Source organism: Orcinus orca, chromosome 19 (assembly GCF_937001465.1).
Source record: "Orcinus orca chromosome 19, mOrcOrc1.1, whole genome shotgun sequence".
Classification (NCBI taxonomy): domain Eukaryota; kingdom Metazoa; phylum Chordata; class Mammalia; order Artiodactyla; family Delphinidae; genus Orcinus; species Orcinus orca.
Genome location: NC_064577.1, coordinates 35,575,263 through 35,595,456, shown reverse-complemented (window position 1 = coordinate 35,595,456; position 20,194 = coordinate 35,575,263). Strand labels below are relative to the sequence as shown.

The 20,194-nt window shown below is 38.8% G+C and overlaps 1 protein-coding gene across 4 annotated transcripts; it reads right to left on the bottom strand.

The window, feature by feature from the left end:
* Positions 1–1,029: 1,029 nt before the first annotated feature.
* Positions 1,030–18,337, bottom strand: POLG2 (DNA polymerase gamma 2, accessory subunit). 4 transcript variants are annotated; one of them, XM_004275631.4, is made up of 8 exons: positions 17,243–18,306; positions 12,998–13,124; positions 12,781–12,886; positions 11,740–11,913; positions 10,725–10,865; positions 8,419–8,499; positions 6,102–6,202; positions 1,030–4,203 (listed from the first exon to the last, which is right to left on the bottom strand). In XM_004275631.4, exons 1-8 carry the CDS (start codon positions 17,793–17,795, stop codon positions 4,038–4,040), a joined length of 1,449 nt encoding a protein of 482 aa, XP_004275679.1. In that variant the 5' UTR covers positions 17,796–18,306; the 3' UTR covers positions 1,030–4,037. The 4 variants fall into 4 exon arrangements, with proteins under 4 accessions (XP_004275679.1, XP_049558129.1, XP_033294773.1 ...); XM_049702172.1 differs by lacking the exon at positions 1,030–4,203 and having other exon boundaries at positions 6,186–6,202; positions 8,419–8,474; positions 17,243–18,324; XM_033438882.2 differs by lacking the exons at positions 1,030–4,203; positions 6,102–6,202; positions 8,419–8,499 and adding an exon at positions 8,506–9,674 and having other exon boundaries at positions 17,243–18,328.
* Between the last annotated feature and the right edge of the window lie 1,857 nt (positions 18,338–20,194).

Genomic DNA, 20,194 nt, shown 5'->3' with positions numbered 1-20,194 from the left:
TATTGTCTGTCCCCGCCTCCCCACCCCTAGAAGGGCCTTGTCTGTTTTGTTCACCACTACATCCCCAGCACCTAGAGTTCCTGGTACTTGGATGCTCAAAAAGCCTTTGTGAATAAACAAAATGAACAGATATACAACACATATAATAACAGGCCAGTCTTTAGGAGAAGCACAACTACCCCTGGCATTTAAATCTGAGAGAAATTTCTCCCATGCTTCCTCACAGGAAGACGTGGTGTACATAGCAAACAAACACCCTCAAGAACATTCTTATGGCTAAATGAAGAATGAGTTTTATAGAACTATTTCTCATAACATCTTTCAGTACATATTGGTGTGGTATAATACCTAAGAAGAGTATTTGATAAAACAAAATTTATTAAATGCAATTGGGCTGGAGGGAAGTTTTGTCAAAATAATACCATCCAGGTATGCAGCTCTCTGATAAATTTAACAGTGGTTACTACAGGAGTGAACATCAGAAACCACCCATAAGTATTTTAAAATATAATTATGAGGGCCCCACTGTTAAGAGAAGTAGTAAGTCTGTCTGGGATAGGGCTCAAATATATTTATTTTTAAAAGCTCCACAGGAGATTCTGATGTGTAACTCCAGTCAGACACTTCTGATCTGGATAATCCTCCATAAGTATTACTTACCTCAACTGCAGTATAGACATTCCATGTTGCCAGTTAGTGCAGTCAGCTGATCTGAGACCAGGAATACAATCTTCCTGTGAGGCTGAGGCCCCTAAGAAGACAAAGTACCTAAATAAAGGTACCTGTGGGCAGGACTGAGATTTTCTTCAGAAAAATAATTTTTAAAAACATTTTATTCTCAGTTATATTAAAACTAAATATTGGACCCCAAACTGCAAAAATGAAATTTAAACTTTTAAGTAGACATATGGTGGGAATACAGGCATTGCAGTACTGAGAGTTCTGTGGTTAAGGTGAGATAAAGCAAATGAGCAGTTGTGTGTCATGGCATTCTAATTTTATCACCCTCAGTATTCTTGAGAATTGGGATTCTTTTTTTTTTTTGCGGTACGCGGGCCTCTCACTGGTGTGGCCTCTCCGGTTGCGGAGCACAGGCTCTGGACACGCAGGCCCAGCGGCCATGGCTCACAGGCCCAGCCACTTCGCGGCATGTGGGATCTTCCCTGACTGGGGCACAAACCCGCGTCCCCTGCATCGGCAGGCGGACTCTCAACCACTGCGCCACCAGGGAAGCCCCAGGGATCTTGATGTGGGAGGAGATACAGATGTGTGATAGAAGAGGTTAAAGTAAAAACTCTTAAGTCCTAAAGGGGCATGAGGGGACTTTTGGGGGGTGATGGAAATGTTCTATATTATCATTGTGGTAGTGGTTACACATTTGTCAGAACTCATAATCTGTACATTTAAAATAGGTAAATTTACTGTATGTAAATCATATCTCAATAAAGCTAATCCACACACACATATACCAGTCCTGAATTTGAATTGCAATTATTGGTGAGTTCGTGATGGCACCCAGAGTATAGTCTCCAAACAGTTTTCCAGTAAAATGAACCAGGGCTCCTTGGAGAAACTCTAAACTATACAATCTCTATATTACATATTAGATACCAAGGAAGCTATCAAAGACTACTAAAGTTGTGCCAAAAGGACTTGAGGCCAACATGAAGAGGCTCCTACTGGCCAAAGACAGAACAATTTGTGCATGAAAAAGAGTAACTTTAAAGAGGACAAATCTAGCATTTCTCCCACCTTTCCCATACCTCTAAGCAAACAGCAGATGAGATATTTTCTTTTATATAAGTATGCTAGCTAATAAATAAAGAAGGAAGATGGAATCAGAATATCACCATTTTGCCACCTCTAATGAACTGACTGATCTAGGCACTGGTCAATGATTGCTAGCATTCCTCCAAGAGAAACAGCCAGACAGTCACTGCTCCCTGATGGGAGAATACAGCCTATAAAATAATCTTGCCCCCCCCCGCCAAACTGAACTTGAAGCTGATCAAGCCTCTGGATTCAATTCCCAATCTATAGGAAATATATAGAGAGGAATAGGTTAAACTACACCAAGGGGATTCAATAAGCAAAATCCAAACAGTAGAAAACACCATAACAAACAACTCAAATGTCTTGGGGAAAAAAAAAAAAGAGTGTGAGCAGGTGAGAGAGAACTCAAATCTATTGTATAAGGATAAGAGAGACTAAAAGACCGACAACCAACTTTAATAAATGGGTCTTATTTGGATCCTGATCCAACAATGAGACAACTGGAAACTAAGTGGATATGATATTAAAGAATTGGTTTTTAAAAACTTTTTATTATTAAAATCTTCAAACATACACAAAAAGAAGCAGTACATGAACTCCCATGTACCCATCACTCAAATTCAACAACTCAGCACTATCCCTATTTTCCCTCCATATTCTACCACTTTTTTTTTTTTTTTTTGCGTTACGCGGGCCTCTCACTGTTGTGGCCTCTCCCGTTGCGGAGCACAGGCTCCGGACGCGCAGGCTCAGCGGCCATGGCTCACGGGCCCAGCCGCTCCGCGGCATGCGGGATCTTCCCGGACCGGGGCACGAACCCGTGTCCCCTGCGTCGGCAGGCAGACTCTCAACCACTGCGCCACCAGGGAAGCCCCTACCACTTTTTAAAACTAAATTTTAAAACAAGTCTCAGATATCATATATTTTTACTCAAAAATATTTAAGTATGTGTCTCTATCAGACAATGACTTTTTAAAAAGAAAAATAAAGCCATAATATCATTATCACACCCAAGGAAATTCTCAATAATTCCTATTATCATCTACTGTTCATTTTTTTCAGGCGTGAGAATGGTTAACTTAACAAAAGATCCTGAACTAAAATATTTACAAATGAACCGATAGCTGCGATCTGCTTCGAAATAACGTAGAAGGGCGATGTGGGGTGGATGAGGCAAGAATGGTCAAGGGTTGATGGTTGTCGGTGCTGGGTGATAGGTACATGGGGTTAATTATACTATTCTGTGTATGTTTGTGTTTGAAATTCTCCCCAAGAGCAAAAAATAAGAACCAAAAAATAAAGACCTACTAAGTAAAGTCAACTCAGATAAGCCAGCCAAGCTTTTAAGACATTTTACACAAAGTATCAGAATTTTTGTCAGGTTGGTAATGACAACATAGTTAACACAAACATAATCAGCACACAAAAGTTTAAAGATTTCTTATAAACATATCTATTAGAATCAGACATGAAATACACTAATATTAGATTATGCCATTTAACATTTATTTTAGCTTGCTTTGCAAAAGTCAATAAATGTTCTCATTATTAAAATTTTAGTTTTAGGTTAATCTTTGATATTTGACAGTGTATATAAAGACCCTTCTTTCCTGATAACAAAACCCATTTCAGAGAAGACAAGACAGTACTGCCCCAAGGGATAAATTGTGTTTGATCCAAATTAATCACGATATTCTCATTCCCTTGGACAATGACTGGCCTAGTAATGACCATGTGATTCAGTTCTGATAAATAGAATAAAATGTAAATAAGTCTTCTGACCGGGATGTTTGGGAAAGCTTTTACTTTCCTAATTAAAAACAGAAGAGCCTTGGCTGGCTAGCTCTTATCTCTTTGACTTTCTTCCTAACTCGAATGTGGCTGAGAAGGCTAGAAATACATCCGCCATCTTGTGACCAAGAAGAAACAAGTATAAAGATAAAAGCCAATATACTAAAGATGGTGGAAAGACAGCCAAGCGCTTTGCTCCCTAACTACTATAGAGGAAACAATTACACCAGCTCTGGACAGTCTACCCCCTCGATTTCTTGTTATGAAAGAAACAAACTCCAATTTGCTTAAGCCAGTATAGCAGTCCTTTTGTTTCTTATAGCTGAACATATTCCTGACACCATGAAATACATCAAGAAATATAATAAAAACTGAATCAAAAAAAGCACCAAAAAAACCCACTAATAATAATCTCAGTTAAATAAGACAACCAAATTAGGAAAGGAGAATATTTATTACACAAATATTAGAATCTATACATTCTTAGCTGATGATATATATTTAGTTAAAAAGTCTTTTACTTTGGATATATGCATCGTTTCCTTCATTGTGGTGTCTCTACTTCTCAGATGTATTAATCCATTCTCCAAAGTAGCTTCAGTAATCAACACTGTGAAGAGGATACTCATTTCATCATATCTAAGAAAAAAAGGTAGTTAACCAAAACATGTGAGCACAAATATAGACTGTAAATTCACCACATTACCAGCTTTAATTACTCAGGAGCCAATGCCACCTTCAAGAGTCACAAAACTCAGGGACTTCCCTGGTAGTCCAGTGGCTAAGGCTCCAAGCTCCCAATGCAGGGGGCCCAGGTTCGATCTCTGGTCAGGGAGCTAGATCCCACATGCTGCAACTAAAGTTCCTGTATACAACAACTAAATTTCTATAAAAAAAATTAAGAAAGAAAGAAAGGAAAAAAAGAGTCACAAAACTCAAAGGCAGGGCTTGAGAACTGAACCCAAAAATACTTTTTTCAAGTTTCTGAATCATTTTCAAAGTAAAATTTTCAGGAAGTTTCTGACTTATTGTAATAGCTAGGAAGTCATAAAAGAAAAGAAAATATAAGAAATAAACACTGGTACCTCAACACACCATTTGGTGTGATCTGGATGAACCTCAGAATAACCTCAGCCTTTTGGTATTTGGATACAATCCGAGAAAATAATTTTAGACAAAACTCTCTTATAATACTACTATAATATTAAGATCTAGTGTACAACAAATTATACCAAAAACCATGCTAAATATATACCTTAGTACACTAACTTACAGTTTCTAGTTTAGCAATAACTGAATATGTTCCACACTGGCCTTCCTTCTGTTTACCCAGTCATACTATCTGATTGTTTCTTTTCTTTTAGGACTCCACCAGAAATTATCTTATTTATCTACTTGCCTGTTGTCTATTCTATCCCACTAGAATAAGTGTCATTAAGAACAGGAAACTTTTCTGTGTTGTTTATTGCTGTATCAAAGAACAAAAAATATAGTGGGTACTTAATAAATATCTGGAGAAAAGTATTCTGGGACAAAGGAAAAAAACTATCCTGGGACATAAAGCCTTTACCATGTAAAGAACAATTGTAACTTGATATTGTCCACATGACTCAAAGGGTAAGGTTTTAGAAACTGAGAACACTGGAAAGTTCAAGTACCACCCCTTCATTTTATATATGATAAAGCCATCAGTTGCTTTATCTATAGAAACTTATTTTTCTTCTGACATCATCTGAAAGGTATATTTTAACAAGTTACTACAGAACTGAGGAGCAAAACACGAAGCTTCACAACTTTTCACCTAAAAGATATGTATTCAACACAAAAAACTAAAAAAATAACAAAATAAACCCAAAGTAGGGAAAAATGAATTATTTTATTAAAAAACAGAAGTTAATGAAAATAGCAGGGGGTAAGACTAGAGACAAGAGATCAGTTAGGAGATTATTTCAATAATCCAGTCAAGAGATACTGGTGATCTTAATGGGGAGATGTGGATGTGAGATACATTTAGGAGGAAGACAAGAGTTAGTGATGGACTAGACTCTAACAGTAAGGAAGAGGGAGGAGTGAAGGACAATATCCAGGTTTCAGTCTTGAGCAATCAGGTAAACAGAGGTGCAGATCACCGAGAAAACTAGTTCTCTGTTCTCTGGAATAGAATTACCTTCCACTCAGCCTGAGAATGAACAAGGCCAGCAAGGAAAAGGCACTCCACTCATGTTCCCCCAGTCCTGATTCAACAAATGTGTCTAATATAAATAATTCCATCCCTGATAAACTGATAAACTCAGGTACACATACTTCATGGTATTAAGTCTTGAAGTTTCACATAGTTTGCACTTATATATACCTGATGAGTATTGTTTCCTGCTGTACCAATTAACTAAGGGTATGTGGTTCTGTAAATAGGAAAGTTAGGAATAATTTTGAATTATAGTATATATAGATATTTAGAAGAAATCTGTTATAAAGAAACATCGTATAATCAAAAACTCTGAATACATTTTTTAAGCAAGAAAAAACAACATTCTTACTTTGAATAAAGTTGTTCCAATGAGGATGGCACAGTTTCCAAATAACCAGGCCACACAGATATTCCATTTTCTAATAATTCATTAAATAGCCCTTGACAAACCTGGGGAAAAATACAAAAACTCTGAATATGAAAGAACGAAAAGTAGCTAGAGTTATTACCCTATTTTTATGAAACCACCAATCATCTTTTTCACTCTTTAAAGTGGGCATAAATCCCTTTAATTACATGATAATATTGTTGATAATTTTATATATTGTATACTTATAAATTGTATACTTCTTCTGAAGAACTTAAACACTGCAAAGCTGAATACTAAATGCAAATCTGAAATTTTTATACCAAATATAAGAATTTTTATTATCATCATTCATAACACAAATAAACAACAGCAAAACAGATTCTATCAGAAAAAAACAGTCCAAAGGGCTAAGTTAACTCTAAACTTATCTGAGACTTGAGAACTGAGCCTAAGGGTTAAAATACGATGTAAGGAAGAGAAGGAAGAGCCATTAAAGGAAACTAAGGAGAAGGAGCCAGAAAAGTATGAAGAAAACCCAGAGAGTGGTGTTCCTGAAGCCAACTAAAGAAAATGTTTCAAGAAGAAAAGAATGATTGATTAGTTTCAGTGGAATGCTGGAGACAAAAGCCTGATTGGAAATACAGAAGTAATGATGAGTAAATGACATAGTACACTTTACTGTTTTCTTAAAAATGGTGAAGCAAGAAAAAGAAAAATTTAAAACTCCCTTAACAATCTAGAACTAAAATTCTAAAGCAGAATTTCTCTCATTGGCACTGCTGATATAGGATGTTTAGCAGCATCCCTGGTCTCCATTAGATGTCCGGACCACCCTTCCCCACCTTCTGACAACCAAAAATGTCCCCCAGAATGTCCCCAGATATTACCAAATGTCCCCATGGGGAGGGAGAGGGGGAGGATGGTGGGATGGGGTAGGGGTGTGTGCCTGAGCTAGAGCACTGTTTCTCAAACTTAAACACCAGAATCACCTGGAGGGCTTGCAAAACACAGATGGCTCAGCCTCGCCCCCCAGAGTTTCTGATTCAGCAGGTCTGGCAAGAATTTGCATTTCTAACAAGTTCCCAGGGAAAGACCACAGCGAAGTAAATGGGTGTTAAGGTACAGGATATTTTGGGGATAGATGAGAATATAGATATTAATAAATCTAAGAAATTATCAGGGAAAAATAAATATGAGTTTTAGTAAGTTTAGTTTTGGTTGCCAGCAGAAAATGTGCTCTAACAGAAGGTAGAAAAGGAGAGAAAAAGTTCTAAGCATGATAAAGCGCAGGTGAAGACATGGGGAAATAACCCACAAAACCTCTTTCATAGCCCAGAAAGTTACATACGTAAGGATTCTCTTTGTCATACTGCTGAGGGGAAAAGTGTTAAAAACAGAATAAGACACTACTCTTTTGGTAAAACACCCAAGGCACAAAATACTACTAATATGCTTACAAACAAAAACAAAACAAAAGGCCTGCAATGGTAATGATGAAAATCTACGAAGCAGAGTTCTTTGTCCTTCAAGCAAAAAAATCCCTAGGAACTTGGTACCTACCAGGGTGTTGTGGAGCCTCCTGCAATCCTGGGGGAAATGTGGAAATTAAGCCATTCTCTTCCCTTTCCCTGAGCTCATTATCCCCACCTTCCCAGACCCCTGCACAGGAGCCCGGGAAAGCCAGGTCAATCTTTCTAGTATCCTCACTCAGGTCCCTGGATGGGTCTGAGATACCCAAACAGAAATGACTGCTGAAGTGGTCCTGGTTTTTCTTAACAGTATTTAATTTGACCAGATAGATTAGAAAAATAAGATTACAGATCTAGAACTTGTGCTTATACCAAAAAGTATCAAAAGTGTTAAGTTAAAAAGGGAAGAGGGTAAGAAATAATTCACTAGACATCTGTACAAATATTTTGATTGCCAAAATTATGCATACTCATTTAAAAAAATGCAACTATGACTGGGCATGACATTAACAGCAAGGCCCACTGAACTGTATTCAGCTTCTTTAATATAATATACTTCAAATTATCTGTAATTAACTGTAGTATTTATTATTATTTAATTAAAATTCATTAATGAATGATTTAATTAAAAATTTAAAAATTCATTAAAAATGGATTTTTTCATTGAATAAAAATTTCATTATTTAATTAAAATATGTTCACAGTTCATTATTTAATTAGAATTTTTTAAAAAATGAATCAAAATAAAACTTTAGATGGCAAACTACTCATTTACTTGGAATAACAGTTATAATTGAAATCATGACATTAAAACTTATTTAACCCACCTGTCTTAGTTCCACTGTTGGGCCTCTTCCCACATCCAAAGCAACCTTAATAGGGGCTAAACAAGGGTGAAGTTTAAGCACCTAAAACAATTTAAAGAGAAGGGGTAAAAAGGACAAGCACTAATTAACATGAAGCTGTTTAAGCAGTTAAAATTTTCTGTGTGAAAATGGAAGCTAGCTGAGGTCATAAAAAATATCACACAATGATGTATCAACCATCTTTATTCAGCTGCTCATAGATTTCTCCATTCAGGCATTCTACAGAAATAAGTTCACTTGATATTCTCCCATTTTCTGACAAATCCATTTTCTCTCAGTTGAAATGCCCCTTTCTGGCATCACTGCCTTCCCTACCCAGCCTGAGCCATGTGGCTTATCACTTGGACTTTCTCTTGCCAAAACCCATCACTCTATGCATTCATTCAGCCATTCAACAAACATGTGAATGGCTACTTGGTACGAGAAATAATTCTAGGTGGTGGGGACAAAAATCCTGTCCCTCATAATGCAGAGAAGCAGATAACAAAATAGATAAGTAAATAATATATTTGAAGGTGGTTAAGCGTTGAAAAAAAAAGAAGATAGGAAGTGCTGGCAAGGGGTGGGCTGGTGGAGGGTTGTTTGCTATTTTAAATAAGGTGGTAAGAGGGAATTCCCTGGCGGTCCAGTGGTTAGGACTCCACGCTTCCACTGCAGGGGGCGAGGTCTCTGGTGAGGGAACTGAGATCCCACATGCCGCACGGTGCAGCCAAAAAAAAAAAAAAAAACTACAATGGGACCATTAAAAATAAATAAATAAATAAGGGGGTAAGAGAAAGTCTCCTTTCTGAGGTGACATGTGAGCAGACTTGAAAGGGGATGGAGGGACGAGACGTGGACTTGGAGGAAGAGCACTCAGACAAAGGGGAGCATTAATGACAAGGCTCTTGAGCTGGGAGCACACACTGGGCATGTTCTAGAAACAACAATAGGTCTGTGCTGCTGGAGCAGACTGAGTAAGGTGGAGAGGAGTTGAAGGTCAAAAGGGATAATGCTTTGTAAAACATTTTAGGGGCTTTGGCTTTTCCTCTGAGTGAGAGGAGGAGCTTATTGGAGTGTTTAGAGCAGAGGAACAAAGTAACGCGTACCTTTTAAAAGGGCCACTCAGTGCAGGGAGGTGGGGATGATGGTGGCTTAGATCAGACTGCGAGCAGGGGAGGTGCTAAGAAACCGTCAGATTCAGGATATATTTTGAAGACAGAATCAAAGAGGTTTTGCTGATGGTTTGGATGTGCAGTATGTAAGAGAAAGAAAAGAAAGGATCCCCCTTGTTTGTCTGCTACACACACCCTATAAATCCCAAACAATTCTATAAATGGCCACATCAGGCTAAACAAGCACTGCATAATAAATCACTAACTAGGCAGAGTGGTGCTACAAACTCATGGTGTCTAATCCCAGTTGAGCACTCAACACGTGAAAACTTTTGATTTTGGGGAAGCTCCCTTTCCCATTCAAGGGAAATATGAGTATTCTAAACTCTTGCCACTTAAACCCCTACTCCTCCACATTTTAAGCTAATAATCTTGCTTCCTAATTCCCCAAGAAAATAGAGGATATGAGTAAAACTTCCTTCAAGGGCTAACCAGCTCTAGTAGCCTATTTATATCTATACAATTGTTTCTTTCCACCCTGCTGTTTCAAAAAATAACTCCCTTTTCAAGACAAAACCCCCCAACTTGTGTTCTTGATTCTGTCTTGGTCCTTCCTGTTTCTTCTAAAATCTTGCTCCATTAGGTACTTCATTTCTCTCCTATTTCTTCAACCCCTCCTCTCTCTTGATTTTCAGCCCATAAAAATGCTCAAATTGCACATCCTAAAATAAGCCTTTCCCTTGACCCAGACCCATGTCTAGTTCCTGTGATCCAGTGATCAGCCACTTGGGGTCAGACCAGAAGCAGAGAGGTTAATACCACAAGTCTTGCTGGCCTGTTTTACTTACTCCTACTTAACACTCAGCTTCTGATACAAGCAGAAGCCATAAGTGAAAAGGCTCAGGGGTTAAGAATCAGAGACAGCTGTCCAGCTGCCCAAGTTCAAACAGAAACGCCTTTGGGATTACCCAAGAGGGATTCCTTCTTCTATTCTGTGAGAACCTGCTTATTATTCCTGTGGGCAGATTCTAAAAAAACCTGAAAAATAAATAACTTGCACTAAAAAAATTATTATTCAGAGTTTATATTAGAAACCAAGTACACTAACATAAAAAAAGGGAGAGAAATTTATATTTTTAATTTCCCAAGTCTATCTCTGAAATATCAAAGCACCTTTCTATGAAGATCTTTCTTTCTTGTAAAGGAGTTCTCTGTTAGCTGGAAAGAATCGTAGAGATATGCCAGCATGCCTCGGTCTAGATCTCCATTTATGGATAAAACAGAAGGAACCACATTTTTCCGTCCATCTCTGCCCTTCACAGAAAAGGAGAACAAAAATAAAGCATCATTTAGCAGAACTACCTCTTAAAATTACATTTTTCACTTACAGAATCAGAATACAAATTGATCAGTAAGTCTAGATAGACTGATGAAATTTTTAAAATTACCATTTGGCAACCCTCATAGTAATAATCAATTTGGGCAAGAATCATCAATGGATGTTGCAACCAGTAGGCCAGAATCTGGTGAGAAACAGGTTATTTACATAGTCAAAGTATCTGCCCACAAAAGGCTTATTAATTACTCATCAATTAATAAGTACAAAATACTTATCAACTTTACACTGGAGAAACCTGGAAGCATCATCTTAACCAAGCGATAAAAGTTAACATCACCAGTAACAAGCCAATATGATGCACTGAGAAGAGGGTAGCACCATTTCTGTGGCATTCTTAGCAAAAATACATAAATCATGAGGAAACACGAAAGAAACTCAAACCAGGGGACATTCTACAAAGTAACCAGTCTGTACTCTTCAAAACTGTCAAGGTCATGAAAGACAAGGAAAAATAAAAGGAACTTTTTGAAGGAAACTAAGGACACATGACAACTACATGAAATACAGGATCCTAGATTGGATCCTGGACCTATAAAGGGCAGATTAGAATAATTGGTTACATCTGAAGGGTTCTGTGGATTTGAGAATAATAGCAGATTACTGTTACTTTCCTGATCATAATGATTGCATTGTGGTTATACAGGTGAGTCCCTGTACTTGAGAAATGCATACTGAAGTATTAAGACGTCATGGGGCACCATGTCTACAGCTTATTCTCAAATGGTTCAGAAATGATCACAGTTAGAGAATCTGGGTAAAGGATACATAGGCGCGCAAGGTAAAACATACATGTAATTGAGCTACATTTTCAGGATACATGCGTAAAAGTTCATGATCTCCTAGATTCCACAGGGTTTCTATTGGCTCCTTTCCCCACGGAAAATTGTAGTAAAGTTTGTTTCCTTTTCGGCCCGCTTCATCCTGACAATCACTGCTGCTGAAGTTAGATGGACTCACAGCAAACTGGAAAAGAAAGTTTGTCTTATTAACTTATTAAAATAAATATTAAAAAGTAAAGTTGCCCCCAGCAACTGAATGAAACTGGTCAAGTCCCAAATAAAAAATTGTTAAGTTTAATTAAATATGAGTGAATATACTGTTACAAATAGTGTTTTTTAATCTGAAAGAATTACAGAGAAAAACTGTTGATGCTATCTAGCATTTCTGTGGTCAATTAATAAGAAGGGAAGGAACCATGAACTAAGTGGGATAAAGAAGAAAGTATCACATACTCACCATTCTCATCCTTCCTTATTTGTGATCATTCCATTTAGTTTACATGGGTGTTTGGAGATTTTGAGAGTTAGAGAAATAAGACAATGGCATGACAAAAATGCTTACTTCAACTCTTTTCTCTTAGGCTTACACTGAAACTTGACTGTAAATTACAGGACCATTTGACTAATATGGAGAGTTCATGGAGGTTGGAAGCAAAACTAACACAGTATTGTGAAGCAATTATACTCCAATAAAGATCTTTTTAAAAAAAAAAAAGCTAAAGCTGTAAGAGTGGGCAAGGGTCCAACTCTACACCAATCAGGAATGCCAGGTGAGGGATTTGAACTTTACCTAGAATGTAAAGTCTTACCAACAAAAGTTTCTGAGCAAGACATCAACAGACGTCTTTACTAAAGTAACTTTGTTTTATGGAACAATGAAAATTATTACAAAGAGTTTTTATATGTAGTTGTTAATTTATTATAGCTGTCTCTTATAAATATAACATTGCTACATCAAAATAAATTTCATTTATTGTAGAGAAGTATTACCTCTGACACACTAAGACAATTTGCCTAATCATTATTAAATTAAGGGTAATTATTGTAGTACCTTTCTCCACCACAGGAGTCGATGACGTAACCAGAAATCAAGCCACTGGCTTGCAGTTCTTGCTGAAGTAAACCATACCAGTGAAGCTTCAGTCTTTTCACCGATTCTTTGGATATCAGAAATATCAGATAATCACTTATTTGAAAATCATATAATCTATCCCAAAGTGAAAGTGACTTTAAATACAAGGTCAAGTTATTTCCATTTTTTTGTGTACCTTTTAACACCATCAGGTGTCTGCTTAGTATCAGAAACAGGATGAAAACACACTCCAATCTGAGCAAGGCCAAAAGGTAGCCTCTTGTTTAGCAGATCCAGGTAATTAACATAATGCTCCAAGGCACCTGTCAAAAGATAAATCAATCACTATATAAACCTATTTTATAAACCCAAATAATTTTGGTCAATTTATAGACAAATTAATAATATAATGCTAACACAGCAGTAAGTACAGTAGCATGGAGCTACTAAGGCAGATCTTAATTGATTACCACTTAATTTTAGGTAGTTTCCCCCAACTTTTTAGTATGAAGATTTTCAAATCTACAAGAAAGTTGAAAGAACAGTACAATAAACATCTGTAAACCCTTAACCTAGATTCACCAATTGTCAACATTCTGCCACATTTATTTTCTATTTCTTGTTCACCCCAAAACATTTTAGCATGTACCTCCTAAAATTAAAAATATTCACTGTATACCACTATTACACCATTAAATTAATCATAATATCATAATTTCACCTAACTTATGGTCAATATTCTATTTTCTCGAATTGTCACCCCAAAAGCCATTTACTGCTGCTCTCTTTCTCCCTAATTAAGGTTAACTCACTGCATTTTATTAGGTCTCTTAAATCACTCTGAAACTAGAATATTTCCCCTGACTTCTCCCTCTCTAACTTTGCTTTTAATGATATCAATTTTTAATTTGAGAACAGGCCAGTCATAGATTATCTCACATTAGATTTGTCTGAATTTTTCCTTATTTAATTTGGGTTAATCATTTTTAGCAGGAATAAATACTACATAGTTGATGTATATGTGCTGTTGCATCCTAACAGGAGTAACACAGTATCAAATAATCCCACTTTTAATGAAACCAGATTTGATTACCAAGTTAAGGTAGTGAATATCCTTTCCTCAACATTATCCTGCTCCCCAACAATCTTCCACCCAATATTTTATTTTATTTATTTTTTAACAAAGGGGCAATCGTTTTCTTTTAATTAATTAATTAATTTTTGGCTGCGTTGGGTCTTCGTTGCTGCATGCGGGCTTTCTCTAGTCGTGGCGAGAGGGGGTTGCTCTTGTTGCGGTGCGCGGGCTTCTCATTGCAGTGGCTTCTCTTGTTGCAGAGCATGGGCTCTAGGCGCACGGGCTTCAGTAGTTGTGGCTCATGGGCTTAGTCGCTCTGTGGCATGTGGGATCTTCCCGGACCAGGGCTCGAACCCGTGTCCCCTGCATTGGCAGGCGGATTCTTAACCGCTGCACCACCTGGGAAGTCCCACACCCGATATTTTAGAATCTGTTGATGAACCCCTGCTTGAATTATTATTATACCGAGGATTACAAAATCATAAAAAGGTGATTTTTCTATCCTATCTTTCCTTCTACATTTATTGCATAGCTCCTACAAAGACAAACTCTTTCCAACTACTCTTTCTACCAGCAGCCTCAATTACTTTTTTGTTTAACACTGTGGATTAGATTTTTAATTTTATTTAATGTGTTCTGATCCCATTACCATCAATATTTATTTTAATGTTCAATTTGTCCCAAACTTAGCCAGTGGGAGTCTCCTTCAAGCCAGCATCTATGTCCTTTTAACATAAACCCACTAGTCTTCTAGTAATTCTTTGCTTTCTAGCACCATAAACTGTGCCAAAGTCACTTTGTACTGCCCTGCCCCATACCTGGAATGAGCCATTTCTCCAAGCACTGGTTCCTTTAGAAACCAAATTCTGGGTACTAGGTGTGTTCATTGCTATTGTCATCGCTTCTAGGCCCCTTCAATGAAGAAAGTTAGGAAATTTGTATTTTTAAAAAATCATGAATTCACACTGATAGTCAATTCAAATTTAACATTATAAAGTTTATCCTTGCCTTGTTGTACATCTTTTCTCTTTCAGTGAAAATCTTGGTTCCTAATAAATCTATCCATTGGTCTATTTGCTTTATCCTATATGTGAAACAGCTTCAGAATTATAATCCCAACATTTCTACTTACAATAAATCAATACAATAAAGTTCAAGATTTCTTTGTAGTTCTTTATGCACTTAGATTATATCCCACTAAATGATAACACTGTGTTCAAAAGTTACTTGATTTGAGATTTCCACTTCTGGTAATAGTAGACAAGCTTGTTGATAACAAGAAAAACTGGTCAAGAAACTGAAAAAAAGAATCTGTTTAAAGACACAGGAGAGCTGTCAAGGCAGTAAGGACTTGAGGGTCCAAGATTTGGAGAGAATGTAAGAACAGAGGTGAACCCAACATTTAGTGCTGCTTTTCCAATCTGAAGTAGGAGAACTAAGAAGCTGAAATGCTGAGCAGAGCTTCCTGACATTGTATGGGGCTAGGAAGCCCCAAAATTGTAGTTCGAGGCTCTTAAGGAGGAGGGGCTCTGGAAAACACCCCAGCCTTTCACTACGTACACTCAAAGGGCTACACTCTAGGAGCAGAGGTGAAGCAAAAAGACTGAAATCCAGCCTCAATACACTTAATCCCGGATTGTATTAAGAAGATATGCCCTAGCTGCCTGCCAAAAGCAAAAGTAAACCCTCCCAGGTAGAAGAAAACAATGCCACCCAGAGCCTCAATTTATCTCTACAATTAACACACAAAGTACCTAGAAAATCGAAAGTCCAAATGACCAAAAGCCCGAAGTAAGACAGATAACAGAAACCGACATATCTGAGTTATCAGATATAGACTTTTAAGTGTAATTAATGTGTTCAAGAAAGCTGATAACAAGATGCTGGGGGGTGAGTCTAACATATGTGTAATTAATCACAGAAGGACAGAAGAAAGAATGGGGCAGTAACAATATTTGGAGAAAAAATGGCTGAGAAATTTTAAAAACCGTTCATAAGTAGAGGCTACCACAATAGCTCAAACATGAAATAAAGAGGGTAAGGGCACTGGGCATGGAAAGAAATGGCAAACTGGTACTCAGAAGCTAAAAACACTAGACAACCAAAAATTTGGCAAGTAAGTGGATTTAAGTTTCTAAAGGCAAGAAAATGTCTGGCACATCAATAAATGCTTTGATGAATCTAAGAGAGCTATGTTTCATTTTCTAATAGGGAAGAAAAGATTTATTTGTTTTGGGACATGGTAATGAGCAGTGATTTAACTTCCCCAAAGTAAAATCATCATAGAATAATTAAAGTAGCACAAATCAAAATTGTCACGTTTACCCACCAGTTTAAGTTTGCTTTATTTTATTAAGGAAATCTTTAAAAGTTTACAATATAGGTATCAATTTTCAGAGAACCATGGACACTGGTTATTTTAAATTACTTCCTAGTACCACTTAATAAAAAATGGTAAGGATAGCATTTTGCAAAGATGAGATGCTGTGGCAGCAAGTCTGTCCTGTAAAAATTCTAAATTTTTTTTTCCAGAATCTCTGCTATCATGATCTATTTGACTTTGAAGGCATATTGTGCCCTACAAATTTCTGTGTATTCACTCAAGAATCGCTTATAAAACTTGATTAGTCCTATTATTCTGCCAATTCAAAAATTACCTTAAGGGCTCTTCAAACAACAGATTGTGTAGATCAGTTTTCGGTAAGAAAAACTGGGGGAGGGCATTTTCTTGTTGCTCTAAAAAAACAAGCTCTCGGTTAGCCTATAGTGTGTAAAAAAAAGAAAACTATGGAAGTATTTATAAATATTTCAGTAACAATGAACCAATGATTCAAACACACGATTTAATTTAGGTCCTAATTCTAGGGCCGTTCAATAAACTCCAAAATTCTAGGGTTGCCTTGTGAAACTGAGAGCTTTATTAGAGCCTTGGGCCGGATTCTTTTTTTTTTTTTTTTTTTTTGCGGTACGCGGGCCTCTCACCGCTGCGGCCTCTCCCATTGCGGAGCACAGGCCCCGGACGCGCAGGCTCAGCGGCCATGGCTCACGGACCCAGCCGCTCCGCGGCATGTGGGATCCTCCCAGACCGGGGCACGAACCCGTGTCTCCTGCATCGGCAGGCGGACTCTCAACCACTGCGCCACCAGGGAAGCCCCGGGCCGGATTCTTTAAGGAACAATAACGATCCCATGAACCAGTTTTCTCCAAGGCAGCAACACTGTCAACAAACCCAACTGCTTCAAGAAGACTGAGAACCAGATAATTTCCTTTCCATGTGAATACAGGGCCAGCTGCAATCTGGGAAATCGAGCGAGTCTGCCTTTCCACCCCGACACCTATTTTGAAGCATGAAATCGTGAAGCATACCGTGAAGAAGGTTCTCCCGTAGTTTCTCAGAAGTTTTCAGTAAGTTCTCAAGAAATGCTCCTAGCTGTTCCTTACTCAGCTCTTTGTCTTGCAAGATTTCGCGTAGCGTTTCTGCAGAAACTAACCTGAAGGCACTGTCCCCGGGCAGCGAAGGGCCTGGTTCATGGTAGAGGGCGTCTACCGGGAAGACCTGCTCCCTGAACACCACCACCGCGGACCACCATTCCGCCGCCAGGTTCTTCCGCAACTCTATACCCAAGGGGCCAAGGCCGGGGTGGCACCCGCTCAGAAGAGAATCTCGACTAAGCTGTCGCTTGGTGCCACTGAGGAAACGCCTTTTCTGACAGATCTCAACCAGCACCTCGCTCTCCTCGCCGCCAGACTCGGGGCCTTCTCTCAGCTCGCTCACCGGGGGCAGCTCCCCGTGCGACCTCAAGGGCCCTACAAAGGAGCCGCTCCCTTCCGTCAACTGCCTCCCATCTACTCGACTAAACCCAGACAGCAGGCACCTGCAGACTTTCTGGCCGGCCCTGACGGCTGCACCACAGCGCATCGCCCTCAGGAATTAAAAGTGCACAGTCTCCTATGAAAGGCTAACATATGTGTAATATGGGTCCCGAAAACCCGCCACAACCGGGAGTAGGGGGCCACCTGCGCAGGCGCGACGGAAGTGAGCGTGCGCGCGGCCAATCCCACCAACGGAAGGACGTCACTACGTTCCGGCCGCTGCCGCCGCGTGCCTATCCCACTCGCCAAGGCGAAGTTATTAGGCTTCCTGTCTCTTACATCCGTCACGTCCGGCTCCACTTGTTCTTTTTGTCTTCAACACCGATAAAGATCATTCCCATCTACTTTTCACTATCCCGCTGTTGCCACTATTGAGTCAGCTTTACCTTCCCTTTTTTTTTTTCCGCAAATGAGACAGACTATTTCAGTGGCCTTCCCTGGTGACGCAGTGGTTGAGAGTCCGCCTGCCGATGCAGGGGACACGGGTTCGTGCCCCGGTCCGGGAAGAGCCCACATGCCGCGAAGCGGCTAGGCCCGTGAGCCATGGCCGCTGAGCCTGCGCGTCCGGAGCCTGTGCTCCGCAACGGGAGAGGCCGCAACAGTGAGAGGCCCGCGTACCGCCAAAAAAAAAAAGTAAAACTACTTCGGTATTCTACAAACTACCATTTAAGTACACCTTCTCAGCCTTAAGGGTTCACAAAAATAAATCTTGGTTCCCCTCTTTACAATTGTACTCCTTAATGGTAGTTTAGAGACCCACGCCTTGCGTTCATCTCTAGTAAAATGCTGTCCCGCCTGCCCTCTCCTGGGAGTGCCCGTTGAGGTTGTGACGGGGAAGGAGTATAGTCCCTTCACATATTGGTGTTAAAAGGGATGCCCTGGGCCAGCAGCACCTGCATCACCTGGAAACGTTGCTTAAAAAACAAGCTGCTGAAAAGGGCCCAGCAATATTTAAACTCTCCAGGTTAACGTGGAAGCACACTGACAACGAACCACCCGTGTACAGAGTTGTTCTACCAGAGTACCCTTCTAAAAGGCCCTTCAAAAATAACTTGAGAAAACCTGCTTAAAACGGAGATCCAGGACTACGGAGCAGACTTCTGGCTTTACAGCTCCATTTTAACAGTTGGAAGAGACAGTTTATGTAAAGGGCAGCAGCTTAGCAATGAACAGAATATAGGAAGTTAAAATTCATCACATTTAAGGTGGTGTTGGACACATTCAAAAAATCATTCCATACAGAACATGTGAAAATTTGTTTAAAAAAAGATGCTAGTAAAACGGTATTGCTGGAAAGCAATTATATTAACTGCGAAGCTGGGTAACATTTATGTGTGTTTTCCACACCCCGGAAACACACGAGAGGCCTAAACGCAAATAAATAAAAGAGAGAACGGGGAGAAAAATCACATTTATTAGTTAAGACAACCACAGGCTGGACACAACACACATGCTAAAAAGTGGACTGTCTTTTAAAACTTACTTCAAAAGGTAAAGAGTTAAATATTTTCCACAGCCCCACAATCATTTAAGTGTTTACAAAATAAAAGGCCCACGTTAGACACTGAACAGAAAATGTAATAAATACTCCAACCTACCCCAAAAGCTTCTTGTAAGTTAAGTCATAATGAATTTGACTAATCATGCTATTGAAAACTGTTCAATTACTAGAGCCTGAAACAGTTTTCAATGTATTAGTCCTAAAAATACCACTCGTTATCCTGCCCCAGGAAAATTCTAGTTCAGTCTTACATTTTAGACATAAGGCATTAACACCAATTAAAGCCTCACTTTAATAATCAGTATTTAAATGCAGTCTCATAAAGACCTTTTCTCTTCTTGCAAAAAACACACACCAGAGCTGCTGGGAAGACATTCAGGTCTTACTGCTAGCCATCACTGAAAGGAAGTATTAAGGTTGGTGAGCCAAAGTTAAACCTAAAGCTACCCACTGGATCTTTTTAGCAATAAACCCACGTTGACCCTAACAGAAGGACCTATATCGTAGTCTCCGTGCTTTTGGTAACATGGCTTTCCTCTAGGTTAACCGTTAATTTCGAGGATTTTCCTAATGTTCATTTGAACATAAATACACCTTACATTTTGAGTTCCCTGAATTACTAGACATTCATGACTCCCAGTGTGACTACAGTTAAAGAGTCCCAGGAAGCCTGTGAAACGAGCCTCTCTATACTACCTACACTAACACTGAAAACAAATTCAAACTTAGCTCTTGGCCAACCATCTTTTTAAGGGTGTAGTCTTTTCAGCTTCGTTCAGTATTTCAGTTAATTCATAACATGGCCAGGAGCACAAATATAATCTCTTCAAAAATAAGTTATTTGGAGAGTTCTCTAATTATAAATTTTGCAAAAGGAACAAGTCATCTGTGTTCTCACACTAAGCAGTCTGAGGGTGGGGCTATAGTTATTTCCTGTATGTTTT